This window comes from Neoarius graeffei, chromosome 24, assembly GCF_027579695.1.
Source record: "Neoarius graeffei isolate fNeoGra1 chromosome 24, fNeoGra1.pri, whole genome shotgun sequence".
Classification (NCBI taxonomy): domain Eukaryota; kingdom Metazoa; phylum Chordata; class Actinopteri; order Siluriformes; family Ariidae; genus Neoarius; species Neoarius graeffei.
This window is the reverse complement of record NC_083592.1, coordinates 58,517,766-58,532,068: the sequence shown is the minus strand read 5'-3', so window position 1 is coordinate 58,532,068 and position 14,303 is coordinate 58,517,766. Positions and strand designations below refer to the sequence as shown.

At 45.4% G+C, this 14,303-nt stretch overlaps 1 protein-coding gene across 2 annotated transcripts in view; it reads right to left on the bottom strand.

The window, feature by feature from the left end:
- osbp2b (oxysterol binding protein 2b) overlaps positions 1–14,303 on the bottom strand; it is a 58,847-nt gene that overhangs the window by 12,405 nt on the left and 32,139 nt on the right. For both annotated transcript variants that reach the window (XM_060907549.1, XM_060907550.1), the window contains exons 3-13: positions 12,358–12,608; positions 9,445–9,643; positions 9,022–9,142; positions 7,053–7,119; positions 6,729–6,881; positions 5,074–5,319; positions 4,821–4,941; positions 4,364–4,467; positions 4,127–4,222; positions 3,049–3,233; positions 2,617–2,837 (exon numbers count right to left, since the gene is read on the bottom strand). In XM_060907549.1, the coding sequence (XP_060763532.1) occupies positions 2,617–2,837; positions 3,049–3,233; positions 4,127–4,222; positions 4,364–4,467; positions 4,821–4,941; positions 5,074–5,319; positions 6,729–6,881; positions 7,053–7,119; positions 9,022–9,142; positions 9,445–9,643; positions 12,358–12,608 (1,764 nt within the window). The remainder of the gene's footprint in view (positions 1–2,616; positions 2,838–3,048; positions 3,234–4,126; positions 4,223–4,363; positions 4,468–4,820; positions 4,942–5,073; positions 5,320–6,728; positions 6,882–7,052; positions 7,120–9,021; positions 9,143–9,444; positions 9,644–12,357; positions 12,609–14,303) is intronic.

The following is a 14,303-nucleotide window of genomic DNA, read 5'->3' as shown; positions in this document are numbered from 1 at the left end:
GTGATGGTCTTCATTCCACTCCATACCCCTCTCATGTTGTTCTGTTGGAGTTTCCACTCCAACTTCCTCCTGTACTTTTCCTTGGCCTCCCTGATTGTTGCTCTCAGTTCACGCTGTACTCCTCGCACCTCCTCCTTGTTGCCGGCTCTGAAAGCCCTCTTCTTCTCATTTAAGAGGGCTTTGATGTCCTTCGTTACCCACGGCTTGTTGTTGGGGTAACAGCTAACAGTCCTAGCTGATACAATGGTGTCCACACAGAAGTTGATGTATCCCGTGATGCACTCTGAGCCCATCAATGTCGTCTCTGTGGGGCTCACACAGTGTCTGCCAGTCTGTCACCTCGAAGCATTCCTGCAGTGTCTTGTTGGCCTCGTCTGTCAATCTCCTCACTATCTTTGATGTGGTGGGCAGTCTCTTCACCAGAGGCACATAGCAGGGGGAGAGGTAAATCAAATTGTGGTCTGACCTGCCCAGTGGGGGGAGGGGGGGAGAGCTGTAATCCTCTTTAACATTAGCATACAGCAGGTCTATTGTTCTTCCCTCTCTGGTAGGACAGTTCACAAATTGGGTGAAAGTGGAAAGTGTTTTGTCCAAATTAACATGATTAAAGTCACCCGAGATAGCAATGAATGCACTCTGGTGTTGAGTCTGTAGCCGGGCTATTGCAGAGCGAATAGTGTCACAGGCAGTGTTGCCACCATGAGAACATTAGAAAACTTCCTGGGCAGATAATATGGATGAAGTCCGACAGCACACAGTTCAACATCAGGGCTGCAGATGCACTCCTTCACGGTGATGTGAGTTGGGTTACACCATCGGTTGTTCACAAGAACGGCAAGCCCTCCCCCTTTGCGCTTACCGCTCCTGGCGCAGTCCCTGTCCGCACGTACCGTGTGGAAGCCCTCGATTGTAGCGTTGTCGTCGAGAACATCCCGGTTCAGCCATGTCTCCATGAAGCACATTAAACTGCACTCCCGATGCTCCGTCTGACTCTGGGCCAGTGCCGTCAGCTTGTCCACTTTATTCCCGAGGGACCTCACGTTCCCCATGATGATAGAGAGGAGACACGGCTTATAAGATTTTTCAATAAGCTTCCGTTGTCTCAAAGCCACCCTCTTCCTCCGTAGCTTCTTATTTCCTCTGCGTGTTTTCCGCCAAATTACCGCAGGGATCTCCTCCGGTCTTGTCGCTAGAGCGGCCGGCTTCAGTTCGATCAGCTGATCCCTGGTGTAAACAATGCAGGCAGCGTGGAGTTGTTGCGTCGCTGCGCTGAAAAAAAAAGTTTTGCAACTGCGAGCAAAAACACCAGAACTCTTGCAACCCTCATAGTGGCTTGATTACAGTGTTTTGGTAACGGAGAAAAATAGCAAAAAAAAAAAAAAACCGAAGATAAGACAAGTAAGAAAAATAGAAAATGGAGGAAAAGGATCAGGAGCATTCGTCGCAGGCTGCACGTGAGCTGGCGCATGCGCACTAGTCAAGCACTAGTTAATGTGTTAGGTTCTAGATGTGCATGTTATACAGCTGTCTGCATTCTAGATAAACATTTGTTCTAATTTGTGTGTGTCGTGTTAGAATTCAGGGGCGGCACAGTGGTGTAGTGGTTAGCGCTGTCGCCTCACAGCAAGAAGGTCCGGGTTTGAGCCCCGTGGCCGGCGAGGGCCTTTCTGTGTGGAGTTTGCATGTTCTCCCCGTGTCCGCGTGGGTTTCCTCCGGGTGCTCCGGTTTCCCCCACAGTCCAAAGACATGCAGGTTAGGTTAACTGGTGACTCTAAATTGAGCGTAGGTGTGAATGTGAGTGTGAATGGTTGTCTGTGTCTATGTGTCAGCCCTGTGATGACCTGGCGACTTGTCCAGGGTGTACCCCGCCTTTCGCCCGTAGTCAGCTGGGATAGGCTCCAGCTCGCCTGCGACCCTGTAGAACAGGATAAAGCAGCTACAGATAATGAGATGAGATGTTAGAATTCAGTGTGGTTTCTGACACTTGTGTGTTGGGTTCTAGATGTGCACTGATCATATATGCAAGTTTGTAGATGCATGCATCAATTTGTGAATGATGCGCTTAGGTTCTAGATACATGTTGTGCTCAAGATGATGATGTTTCGGGTTCCTGAGAAGTTTGCAAGGCTCCAAATGCATGCTTGTGATCCGTGTTTGACAGTTGTTGAGTTCTAATGTGTGCATTGTTTTGTGAATGATGCTTTCTAGGCTCTAGAATTTAGAAGTGTGGTGTTGATGCGTGTTGGGTTCTAGATAAATATGTTCAGTTATAGATGTGTCTGTCCTACTTGCTATGTGGCTTTTGAGGTTCTTGCCATGAAGAACATCGAACACACAGTTTACTGAAGAGAACCGTGAGAGAAACTATCAACTGAGATCAAACGCAGGACATCCAGAACCTTAACTGCAAATGTTCTCTTGCGGAATTTAAAAGAACCCTGATGGAATATTTGTGTTGTTCTAGATTATTATTCCATCACAAGTCCCTCGTGTTCTTTGTCTTGACTCTCGGAATCTGGAATGCTGGAAAATTTTTCATGAACAAATAAGAGACACGCTGGACACCACCTGGTGTGTGTGTGTGTGTGTGTGTGTTTGTTCCATATTGGTTCTCACCTTGGTCCATGGCGTCGGACACCTCGGCCTCTCTCCTCCTCCTCACAGCTCTCTGTTTCTCCTCCAGTCTCTGTTTCTCCATGTTCGCTTCGTCCCATCGTCCCTCCTCCATCAGACGCTGGTCCGGACGCAGGCGGCTGTCCGTCACACACACGCTGTCCTCCTCCTCATTCAGTGTGAGAGCCAGCGATGAGAAGAAGTACATGTTCTCTGCGTTCTCGCTAACAGAACACACACAAACGAAATGAAATGATTATAGTAATGTTTATTTATAAATCCTGTGGGTGTTGTGATACCATCATGTGCACTGTGTTCTGGATAAACGTGTTAGTTTCAGGATGTGAGTCATGATCACGTGTAGAATGTAAAAAGCGTTCATTGTGTGTGTGTGTGTGTGTGTGTGTGTGTGTGTGTGTGTGTGTGTACACATACGGTAGTGGGTATTTCTTCCACAGTAGTCGGGGTGTGAGTGTTTGGTACACAGTCTTCTGTTTGCCCTCTGCACTGCTGCTGCCGCGGCTGCTCTGAACAATCTTAGCGCTCTCCATTCGGTCATCCCACGTTCCTGACAGGATGTAGTGCGCCTGTCCTTCACTGTCCGACACCACGCCCGTCACCTACATCACCATCATCAGAGCACAAGTCAGAAAGACACCCAGTGCAGCACACTGATGATCTCCAACATTAACATGGTCTCATTTGGTGTGTGTTGCCAGATATGGATGTGTGTGTGAGAATGGAGAATGTGTGATGGTGTTTACTGCAGAGTGGTGGTGCTGGTGTTTGAGATTGTTGTCCTTTCATGGAGCTGGATGGTCTTTAGTGGAAACTGCTGGGAAACATCTGTGTTTGATGGAGAATGTTGGTGTTCAGTGGAAAACAGCTTTTTTTTTGTAAAACAACGGCATGTCTTGGTTTTGGAGAATGTTCATGTTGGGGCGGGTTGGTTATTTGATGGACAGCGTTGGTGTTTGCTGGAAAACACTGGCATGTATTGGGCGTTAGTGAAGAATGATGGTGTTTGGAGAGTGTTGGTGTTTGGGAAATATTGGAGAAAGTGGATGTGTGTTGGTGATGGTATCTGATGGTGAATGTTGGTGTTTACTGGATAGTCCTGGTGTGTGATGGAGAACGCTGGTGGGTTGTTTGAAAATGTTGGTGTCTGATGGAGAATGTTGGTGTTTGATAGAGAATGTTTGTCTTTGGTAGAGAATGTTGGTGTCTGATGGAGAACGTTGGTGTTTGATGGAGAACGTTTGTGGGCTGTTTGTGAATGTTGGTGTTTCTTGAAAATTGTGGTGGTTGCTCTTTGGTGGAAAATTTTGGGATTTACTGAAGAATATTGGGTGTTGGAGAATGTTTGTGTTTGATGGAGAATGTTTTGAACAGGGGTGGTGTTTAATGGAGAATCCTGGTGTTAATTGGAAAATGTGATATTTGGTGCAGAAAGCTGTTCCTGGTCTTTATTGGAGAAAGTTCAACAGGAAAATGTGTAGAACTGGAAACTTACCTTGCGTGGAACTTCCCTGGAAAAGTAGCTGTACGGAGAGAACTTGAGCTGACACGTCTCTTTGGTTCTGTGGTTCACGATGTCGATGTCCCCCGACTGAGAACAAGACGGAAGTTAAAGGGTCAGATATTAAAATGGATGATGATGGTGTAGGAGATGTTCTCTAATAATAAACACTATTAAATAAATGTGAGGAGTTGTGGTGTTCACTCGGAGTGGAGCAGTGAGAGCTCAGACCTGGTCAATCCACAGTTTGCCCACGATGATGTTGTGCACGGTCGAGGTCACCTTACGCCACACGTAGTGGTTCCCGCTCGCATGGAACTGCAGGTGGATGGAACCTAAAGAACCAAGATGTGTTTAGGAACCAATGTTTGCTTCTTTACACAAAAATATGAGAAATTTCAAGCTGACAGTTTAGTGTTCGAGCTTTTTTAGTTAGAATACAGTTTGGCTCAGAGAAGCAGAAATAGCTTGCATTTTAGAAATATAATTAAATGAACAAAATGTCACTCAAATAGCTTTAACACACAAGCCCACCTTCAAAGCTTAGAACACGCCCCCTACCTGAGTCTGATATTGATCTGGAGCGACACCAAACTATGTGTTGAGAAATAAATGTGATGAAGCTCTGACTTAAGCTTAGTCAAGTCCCACTCAAGCTGCGTTTATTAAAGTGGGTGGAGTCTCTTACCCAGGGGCATGATGGACAGGTATTTGCCACGGAACTTGCTAGCAATGGTGATTTCCTGCCACAGAGTCCAGCCTCGCTGTGAGATGACGTGATGCGCCGCAGCTGGAGGATGATGACTAACCTGAGAGAAATGGACAGACAAATATAAGAGAGTCTGTAGTTCCACCACTAGAGGGCATTGTTTCTTTTAATGTCCAGTTCATTTCCTAAGCAAGAGTGTGTGTGTGTGTGTGTGTGTGTGTGTGTGTGTAACCTGCTCGCAGAGTGAGCGGTAGCCGCAGTCATCAAGTCGGTCGAGCTCGTACGTTTCCCCCAGAAGGGGGTTGAAGGGTTTAGCCGTGCGGTGGACGGTGGTGGAATAGGATGAAACGGAGAAGGCAGCCACCAAACACATCTGCTCGAGAGAATTCTCACAATGAGCCGCTTTATCCAACAGCTCACTATACTCTAGATCCTCCGTCAGCCGCTGCAGCATGGAGAGGGGCTCGTTAAAGTTCACCTGGGGAAGAAGGCGGAGGAAGAACAGATCTGTTAGAAACACTGTCTTGGAGACAGTATGGCTATGAAAGTAGTACTGTAGCAGTAAGGAGGGAGTTTTACAGCAGGGCGGGGGTGGTACGGCGGCAGGACGGGGGTGGTACGGCGGCAGGGCGGGGGTGGTACGGCGGCAGGGCGGGGGTGGTACGGCGGCAGGGCGGGGGTGGTACGGCGGCAGGGCGGGGGTGGTACGGCGGCAGGGCGGGGGTGGTACGGCGGCAGGACAGGGGTGGTACGGCAGCAGGGCGGGGGTGGTACGGCGGCAGGGCAGGGGTGGTACGGCGGCAGGGCAGGGGTGGTACGGCGGCAGGGCAGGGGTGGTATTGTAGAAGAATGGAAGTAGTATATAAGGAGTATGGAGGCATTATGAAAGAAGTATGACAGCGGTATAGAAGATGTATCAGAGCAGCGTGAGGGCAGAATGAAGGCAGTGTTCAAAGTAACATGGTGTCAATATCACAGCACAATGAGGGCAATACACTGGCACTGTAAAGGGGGAATGAAGGGCAGACTGAGGCAGTGTGGTGGTACTGTATAGTGATATTATATAGTGTCAGGTGGCAATGTGCTGGCAGAGTCGAGGCAATGTGGAGGCAGTATGGTAGTAGTCTGGTGGTGGTATGGAGGACAGACAATGTGAAGTTGGCATGAAGGCAGTGTAGAGGCAGTACTGGAGAGAATATTGGAGACAGTATTGGAGAGAGTATTGGAGGCAGTGTAGAGGAAGTACTGGAGGCAGTGTAGAGGAAGTACTGGAGGCAGTATTGGAGGCAGTGTAGAGGCAGTATTGGAGAGAGTATTGGAGAGAGCATCGGAGGCAGTGTAGAGGCAGTACTGGAGATAGTATTGGAGGCAGTGTAGAGGCAGTACTGGAGAGAGTATTGGAGGCAGTATTGGAGAGAGTATTGGAGGCAGTGTAGAGGCAATAATGGAGAGCTTATTGGAGGCAGTGTAGAGGCAATATTGGAGAGCTTATTGGAGGCAGTGTAGAGGCAGTACTGGAGAGAGTATTGGAGGCGGTGTAGAGGCAGTACTGGAGAGAGTATTGGAGGCAGTGTAGAGGCAGTACTGGAGAGAGTATTGGAGGCAGTGTAGAGACAGTAGTGGAGAGAGTATTGGAGGCAATGTAGAGGCAGTACTGGAGAGAGTATAGGAGGCAGTGTAGAGGCAGTACTGGAGAGAGTATTGGAGGCAGTACTGGAGAGAGTATTAGAGGCAGTGTAGAGGCAGTACTGGAGAGAGTATTAGAGGCAGTGTAGAGACAGTAGTGGAGAGAGTATTGGAGGCAGTGTAGAGGCAGTGTAGAGGCAGTATTGGAGAGAGTATTGGAGGCAGTGTAGAGGGAGTATTGAGGCATGTGTGGAGGCTCACAGGCATGGGGATCTTGGAGAGCTCTTTGCCGATGCAGTTCTTCATGATGCTCCACAGGTTAAGTGAATAGTTAGGCTTGTCTGGGATTCGGCTCCGCCTCCTCCTGCGTGTCTGCACCTCCCTCCCTGATAAATCATTACAGCTCGGAGACGACTGACATACAGACACAGAGAGACAGAGAGACACAGGGGACGGAACGACAGAGAAAGGCAGTAATTCAGTCCGGGTCATCGCTGTTTCAAATTACAATAAAACTGGATCCATCAAACACTCTCTTAAAGTTAACATCAGACTCAATACTGGGTTTATTTCTCAAACACTCACATGCTGCTCCAGGTTCCAGTCACTGGGCTGCCCACCGCTGGCACCGCTGAGATTACTCTGAGAACGCCTGTCTCACACACACACACACACACACACGATACAAGTATGTGAAAATTATTATAGTAGCAATTTAATAAATTAAAATGACAATTCTTTAGTTATCAATCATATCTTAAAGCATATACGCAGATCCATGGCCCCACTTTCGTTTATAAATGCCTTGAGACCTCAAGAATGGCACAGGAATAGTTTTAAGCGTTAACAATAAATCTAATATAGTAATTTTCACGATTAAAGTGATTTATATAGGTAGCGGTCTGAGTGAATGACCTTGACATCTGTGACGTCACAGCAGGAAGTCTATCAATCTCATCGCCATTTCCGCTATACTAAAACACAGAGCTGACTGCAACTCCGATCCTCCATCTTGAGATAATTTATCGCCATGCCACGTAGATGTGTTGCTGGCTGGTGCAGCAACACGACAGAAGGTGGATTTATGTTGCATTCATGGCCCAAAAACGTTCAAACTGCAAAGATTTGGATGCGTTTTGCGAGTTGTTCACGGGCACATTGGGTGGCTATGAAGTGGTCTCTCCTCTGCTCTGTACATTTTACTGAAGACTCGTACGACACCTCTGATCTGTTGAGGAGCGTTGGCTATAAGTCCGGATTGAAAGAGGGTGCAGTACCAACAATTAAAGGAAAAGAAAACTACAAGAAAAGGAAAGTAAGTTCAGTTGCACCAGTCCTCCCGGAGCGTGAGCCGAGGGTTGTTGCTAAAACCCAGGATGGGACGGAACGGGACATATCGCTCAGGCAGTGACCTCCCCGTGGTTGTTGCTAAAACTGGTGCCATCCCGTCCCGGGTTTTAGTAATTGCCTGAGCCGAGCAGTAATGGCGGAATACACAGTATGGAGAATGAGTGGACCAGCCATCTGACTTCTCCGCTGGATATACTTGCCTCAGCAGCAATATCTCACCCTTATGTGGAAGAAGCGAATGAACGGAGAACTGAACAAACAACTGAGTGTCAGATTGTTTCAAAACGATCAGCCACAAGGTCGGCCTTCAAGAAGCGAGAACACAGACGGGTAAGCTCCGACTCTCATTTGGATAAAAACAATAAAAACACCAAAACACGTTGTTTACCTGCATTTAGATTAATCCATGTAACTTGTATTGTGTGTTTAAGTTAGCGGTATAAGATTATTTAATTTGCTTCAGAATGTGATTGTCTCAGTTCATCTGATTATTTAATGAGCCTTTTACGTTTTATCAGTGAAAATGCATGCATGTACATGTATGTTGCATAAGTTATAGCACCCATCCTGTTTTAATGAGAGTCAACCCACAATCAGTGAAGTTAAATCAGTCTCAGTTGAGCAAGCCGGTAATGGTGTTTCTTATTTTCACCATAAATTTTTATTTATATGACTTTGGTCTATAGCTGTAAAAGGCCTCAGTCTTAAAACCGGTTCCAGCTGTGACGTCCCGCGCTCAGGGCTGGCTGGCTCAGCGTGGCAGCTCCAATCACAACTTTGTGGTCAATTTTAACTCTCAAAAATATATACATTTTTTAATTCCCATTTATGCAGCATACAAGAGTCAAGGATGGAGATACTATCCACTCAGAAATTCATTTAAAAATAAAGGTTCTGCAAATCTGCTTTAAATTTTAATGCATTTAAAAATGTATATATTAAATATTCCATTTGTTTAATATTTATTACTTCTTTCTATAATTAATCTATTCCATTTTCTTATTTTAATCTATTATACAAAGTTAATTTAATGGCTATGTTTTGACGAGTCTGTCCTGGTGATTATGCTGGTGATCCATCACCCTTCATTTTACTGAATTACATTTATTCGGATAATTAAGTGATTTATTTTCATACACATGATGGGGTAGAGGGTGCCAATACATTGTGCACAGCAACAGTTAAATACTGTGGAGATTCGGACCTGTGCTGAGAGATGTCTGTAGCCGTCACGGTGATGAAAGCGGGCGAATCCTCCATGGCATCAAAATATTCCGTATCCTCATCATCACTCGCTTCCTCTTTACGGGACCTCTCACTCACTCCTGCAGGACACACACACACACACACACACACACACACACACACACCCCACCACCACGTGGTACCCTTAGTTCCTAAAATTTCAATTATAAAATAACTACATTGCCTTGCAAAAAGTATTCACCCCCCTGAACTTTTCCTCATTTTCTAATTACACTGAACGTGATGCTCCCACCACCATGCTTCACAGCAATGAACAAAGTATTTTGGATTTTGTAACGCTACACAACATGGAAACGTTAAAGTAGGGGTGAATAGTTATGCACGTCAGCCTGAGACCTGGACAGAAGAGGTGAATGCAGACCGGTGTGTGTGGAGGTGGTGTCGGGTGTGTTGGAGGTGTGTGTCGGCGCCTCCCTCCACGCTCTCTCCAGGCTGTTGTGCTGCTTGGCCAGTTGCTCTATCGTCTCCTCCAGGTGGGTGCGCTGTTCTCGCTCATGCTGCAAGACTCGCTGCCATCTGCGGCTGTGGCTCTCGGCCAGCTCCAGGAAATCACGGCATGCCTAACTCGGGGAGCCACAAACTCACGTCAGATACAAGGAGGCAGTCATTAAAAACTACACTTCCTGCCACATAACAGAGTACTCTCTCATTCTTTCGAGTTGCTTGTTGTTGAGACTAAAAATTATTTCATTTCCCTCTATGAAGAGTCGAAGCAGTTCAGTGTCGTTATGGCTGTTACACACATCTACACATGAACACCTCAGGGCTTCAGGCTACTGATTAAAAAGCTGCAGCAAAACCCTCAACCTTCACCTGCTTCCTGTGTCTCATCCAGTATCTCATGGAGCTTTGGATAGTCAGCAAAAAGAAATACATAAGCCCCGCCCATCTTATGATAAATAGCCAATCAACTTGGAAAAAGACAGACCAAATAGTGTGCTACTCTGAATCTTCTGCTTCTCTCTCTCTCTCACACACACACACACACACACACACACACACACAGTCTCATGACTTTAGTATTAGTGCTTGCACTCTGTTTATCCCAAAATTGGAAAAATATTAATTTCAAATCTTTGCACTGACACTTTCTGATACTTTGACACTGAAACTTTACGTCACGTTCTGACACTTTACAACACCGACACATTCAGATATCGATACCGACACTATGACACTTTATAATGTTTTACAACATGATGACACTGGCGTTTTTGAGTTTTTGACACCGACACTTTTTGCTACTTTAGGGCACTGACGCTTTACTTTTCAGACACTACAACATTTGACACTAACATTTTACAGTGCTTTACCACACTTTTTCACACTATGACACTTTACACGACACTTTATGACCCTGTCACTTTACAACATTGACACTGACACTTTACACTACGACACTTTACAACGCTTTACAACACGGTCACCTTACACTACAACACTGCCATTTTTGACACTGTGATCCTGGGACACTACAGCACTCTGATGTTTCGTGACACTAGGACACGTTACTTCACGTTTTATTTACACGGCTGTAAAGTATTAGTGTCTGAAGTGATGACGGCCCCGAGAGTGAAGCTGTTTGTTTCTCTGATGTACACACTGCATTTTTACTTCTTGAGGATTCAGATTTGACTCACCGCTGCAGTGAGTCACACCGAAGGAGAAGCGAAAGGACATTTCTCTCTCTCTCACTCACACACACACACACAAGCACAGAGATAGAGAGGTTACTAAAGGTTACAAAGACATGAATTCATTTCTTTCATTCTTCTGTCCTTTACTTTTACTCTTTTTTTTTTTACACTCTTTTCTCTCTTTCTCACACATTCTCTCTCTTTTTTACATGGTCTATTTTACTTTCTTTTTAATGTCTTAAACACTGAAACATTTCTCTCTTTTCTGTTCCTTCTGATTTCCCTTCATCAGTCTTCTCTCTCTCTCTCTCTCTCATCTTATTCTTTTTCCTTTCTATCTGTCACAGAATCTCATTTTCTTTTGTTTTTTATTTCTCATTTTCTTTCTTCACATACTTCCTCACTTTCAATTTTTGTTTTTAATCTTTTTCCTTTTTCATTTCTTTTTTTCTTTAAACACTTCTTGGTTTTCTTTCCTCATAGAATCTTCTCTCTTTCTAGTCTGTTTTCTTTCTTTCTCCTAAAACTGAACCCGTTTATTTATGAATCGGTTTGTTTACGAAATAATCTGGATTATTTGTCTATCTAACTTTATGACTCACAAAAAGTAAAATCACAGTAAAGTGCATCACTTCCTGTCTGAATTTCTATTTCCTGATCACGACACCCCGCACTCTGCAGCGTGTGTAAACTTTACTACACAAACTCACAATAACACAAATCTACACAATTAACATGTATGCAGACATTTTACACACACACACACACACAGTGTACAGCAGATATATTAAATCTATCCTCCACAGTAAATCCTCAGTGTTTGATCTCGATCATTATCTCAGTTAGTGACATTAACAACATTAACACACACACAGTATAATTAAATAATGAGGCAGACAGTGAGACAGAAACAAGTGTGACACACACTCACCCAGACCTCTGTGTGTGAGCCACGCTGATGTACAGTGCTGTATAAGAGAGTGTGTATGTGTGTGTGTGTGTGTGTGTGTGTGTGTGTGTGTGTGTGTAAGCTGCTGTGAAGACAAAAATCCAGCTCAGACTCAGGAGCTGCTTCCACATTTTAATGCTGAGACTGAAACAGGTCTCTCACACACACACACACACACACACACACACACATATGCATATGCATGCACAGACATTCAGTAATTTCCTCTGTGTGTTGTGAAGTCACGAGCAGTGTGTGTTAATCAGATCACTTACTCCAGTCCCTACAGAGAGTTAAATATCGGACGTTTTGTCGGCCATCTTGTTTGTGATGTCACACTCAGGGTGGGAAAACAGCAGACGGCCCAAAAACTGGACCTGCTGATCTCCACAGTACGTCAAGAACTGCTTCAATCTGACCAAAATTATGCTATTACCCCCCACACACACACACACACAGCTGAGGTGTATAGTGAACTCCAGCCTGTGTCGCTGCTCCACCCTCGCTTACATCACTGTTACATTCTCTAGAACAGCAGCGCACGTTTATATTAATGAGCTCGTTCTGATAGGTTATTGTTTCCATAGTGACAACTCGGTCACAGGGACTCGTGAATAGTGGAATAGTGACAACACACACACACAGTCAGAACTGTACTGTGGTTCTGGTCCTCTCGCGCTGTACTCACGTTGATCATAGCATTGGAGGTGATGCGGAAGAGCGTGGCTCTCTCGTTGACGGCTTTGATCTTCTCGCTGCCCTCCACCGGGACGCGCAGAGCCTCGAGCTCGCTGAGGGAACGCTGCAGGGCCGCACCGTGCTTCGCGATCAGATCATTACACGTACACAGATCATCCAGCTTACTCGCCAATGTCTTCAGCGCCCCCTGCAGCTCACTGCGGTCTGAGCGAGACGTGGGCTCTTCTTCCCCCGAGTCATCTGCAGGGTATATGTGCGCGCACACACACACACACACACACACACACACACACACACACACACACACACACAACAAATGAAAATTTATTCTTTGTTCAAATATAAACCCAGAAACGAAGCGTGTTGAAGTAAAAGTGAGACGCGAGTCTGATGTTTCTCTCTCCGTCTGTTGTCTCAGTGACCTCACGACCTGCAGCGCGCACTAACGAGCAGAGACACAGAGCTCACTCATCAACGCTCTGGTTACACACACACACACACACACACACACCTACAAGCCTCATCTCAGACACACAGAGGAGAATCAGCACCAAGATCTTACTTTCTCTGTCTCTCTCTCTCTCTCTCTCTCTCTCTCTCACACACACACACACACACACACACCCACACACACAGTTTCCGGATCAGAAGAAACAGCCCTGAGATCTGATTCCTGTCCAGCGCTAAAACTAATGCAGGTCTATTTATAGAGAAACTGCAGGGTTTCAGCTGCTGCTTGAATCAATAGGCCGAGAAAACACCGAGAGAAACACTTAAAGCTCCAAACACCCAACACACGCCCAATAAAAACACACTAACATATGCTACTGAACACTAAAACACACCAACAAACACTAATATTAATAATCAACATCAACATGCACCAACAAACACTAACCAACACAAATACAAAGATTAACAAAATGTTAACACACTCCTACAAACACAAACACTAACAAATACCAGCAGACACAAACAAAACACTAAAACAACAATAATAACACTAATGAGTTTCAGCAAAACACCAAAAACACAAACAAAACAATGAAACCCAAAAATTTTAACATACACCAACAAACACTAACACACATGCATGCTTCTTGTGACCTCCGTCTGACTTCATTAGGGGGATTAGCTCAGTATATATTTAGGGATAAAATTAGCTCCTGTGTTTAAAGTCTTCATTTTTCTGTAAAGCGACAGTGTCTGCTGTTAAAACCACGAGACAAATCAACTTGACCAGACTTGATCCTTTAAAGTAGAGATGAGGAAACACTCGGAATGGAGGACAAGAGGCAGATGGGTTGCAACGGTCCTTCAGGGACAGAAACCCTGTTGAGCAAACATCCATCATCACTGGGACACGAGTGAGAATGCAACCTTCTCCTCAAAGCTCCCACACAAGCTGGAATTTTACCCAGCATGCTGCACGCACGGCCTGCGCCATGACATCACACTCCAACGACACTCACCACTTCACCTGTAACAGACACCGCGAGCTGAATTAAAGAATAAACACCCCACTAAAGTCTCCGATCAGATGGCGGGGAGTCACTTCTATAACACCAGCTGCTGTATAATAATGTTATCGTTTCCATAGCAACAGCTCATTCACAGGAATGTGTTGGACTGATACTCCATGTGAACTGGGGTGGGGTGGGGTGGGGTGGGGTGTCTCAGCTCAACGTCGTCACACCACAGACACCACGGCTGAGCTGAGAGTTAGACGAAGCGCAGTGTTTCCACCTCAGTCACGCAGTATAAAAGAATAAAGTATTACAAGACGTTGGACTACATTTCCCAGAAGGCACTGCAGCCAGGAAGCCGAGAGCAAGAGGGTTTTTTTCCCCTTCTAACATTTCCTAACTTTCTTATCTCTGAGAATGTCAGGGTTTTTTCTCATAAATGCACAACTTTAATCTTTATATACAGCCC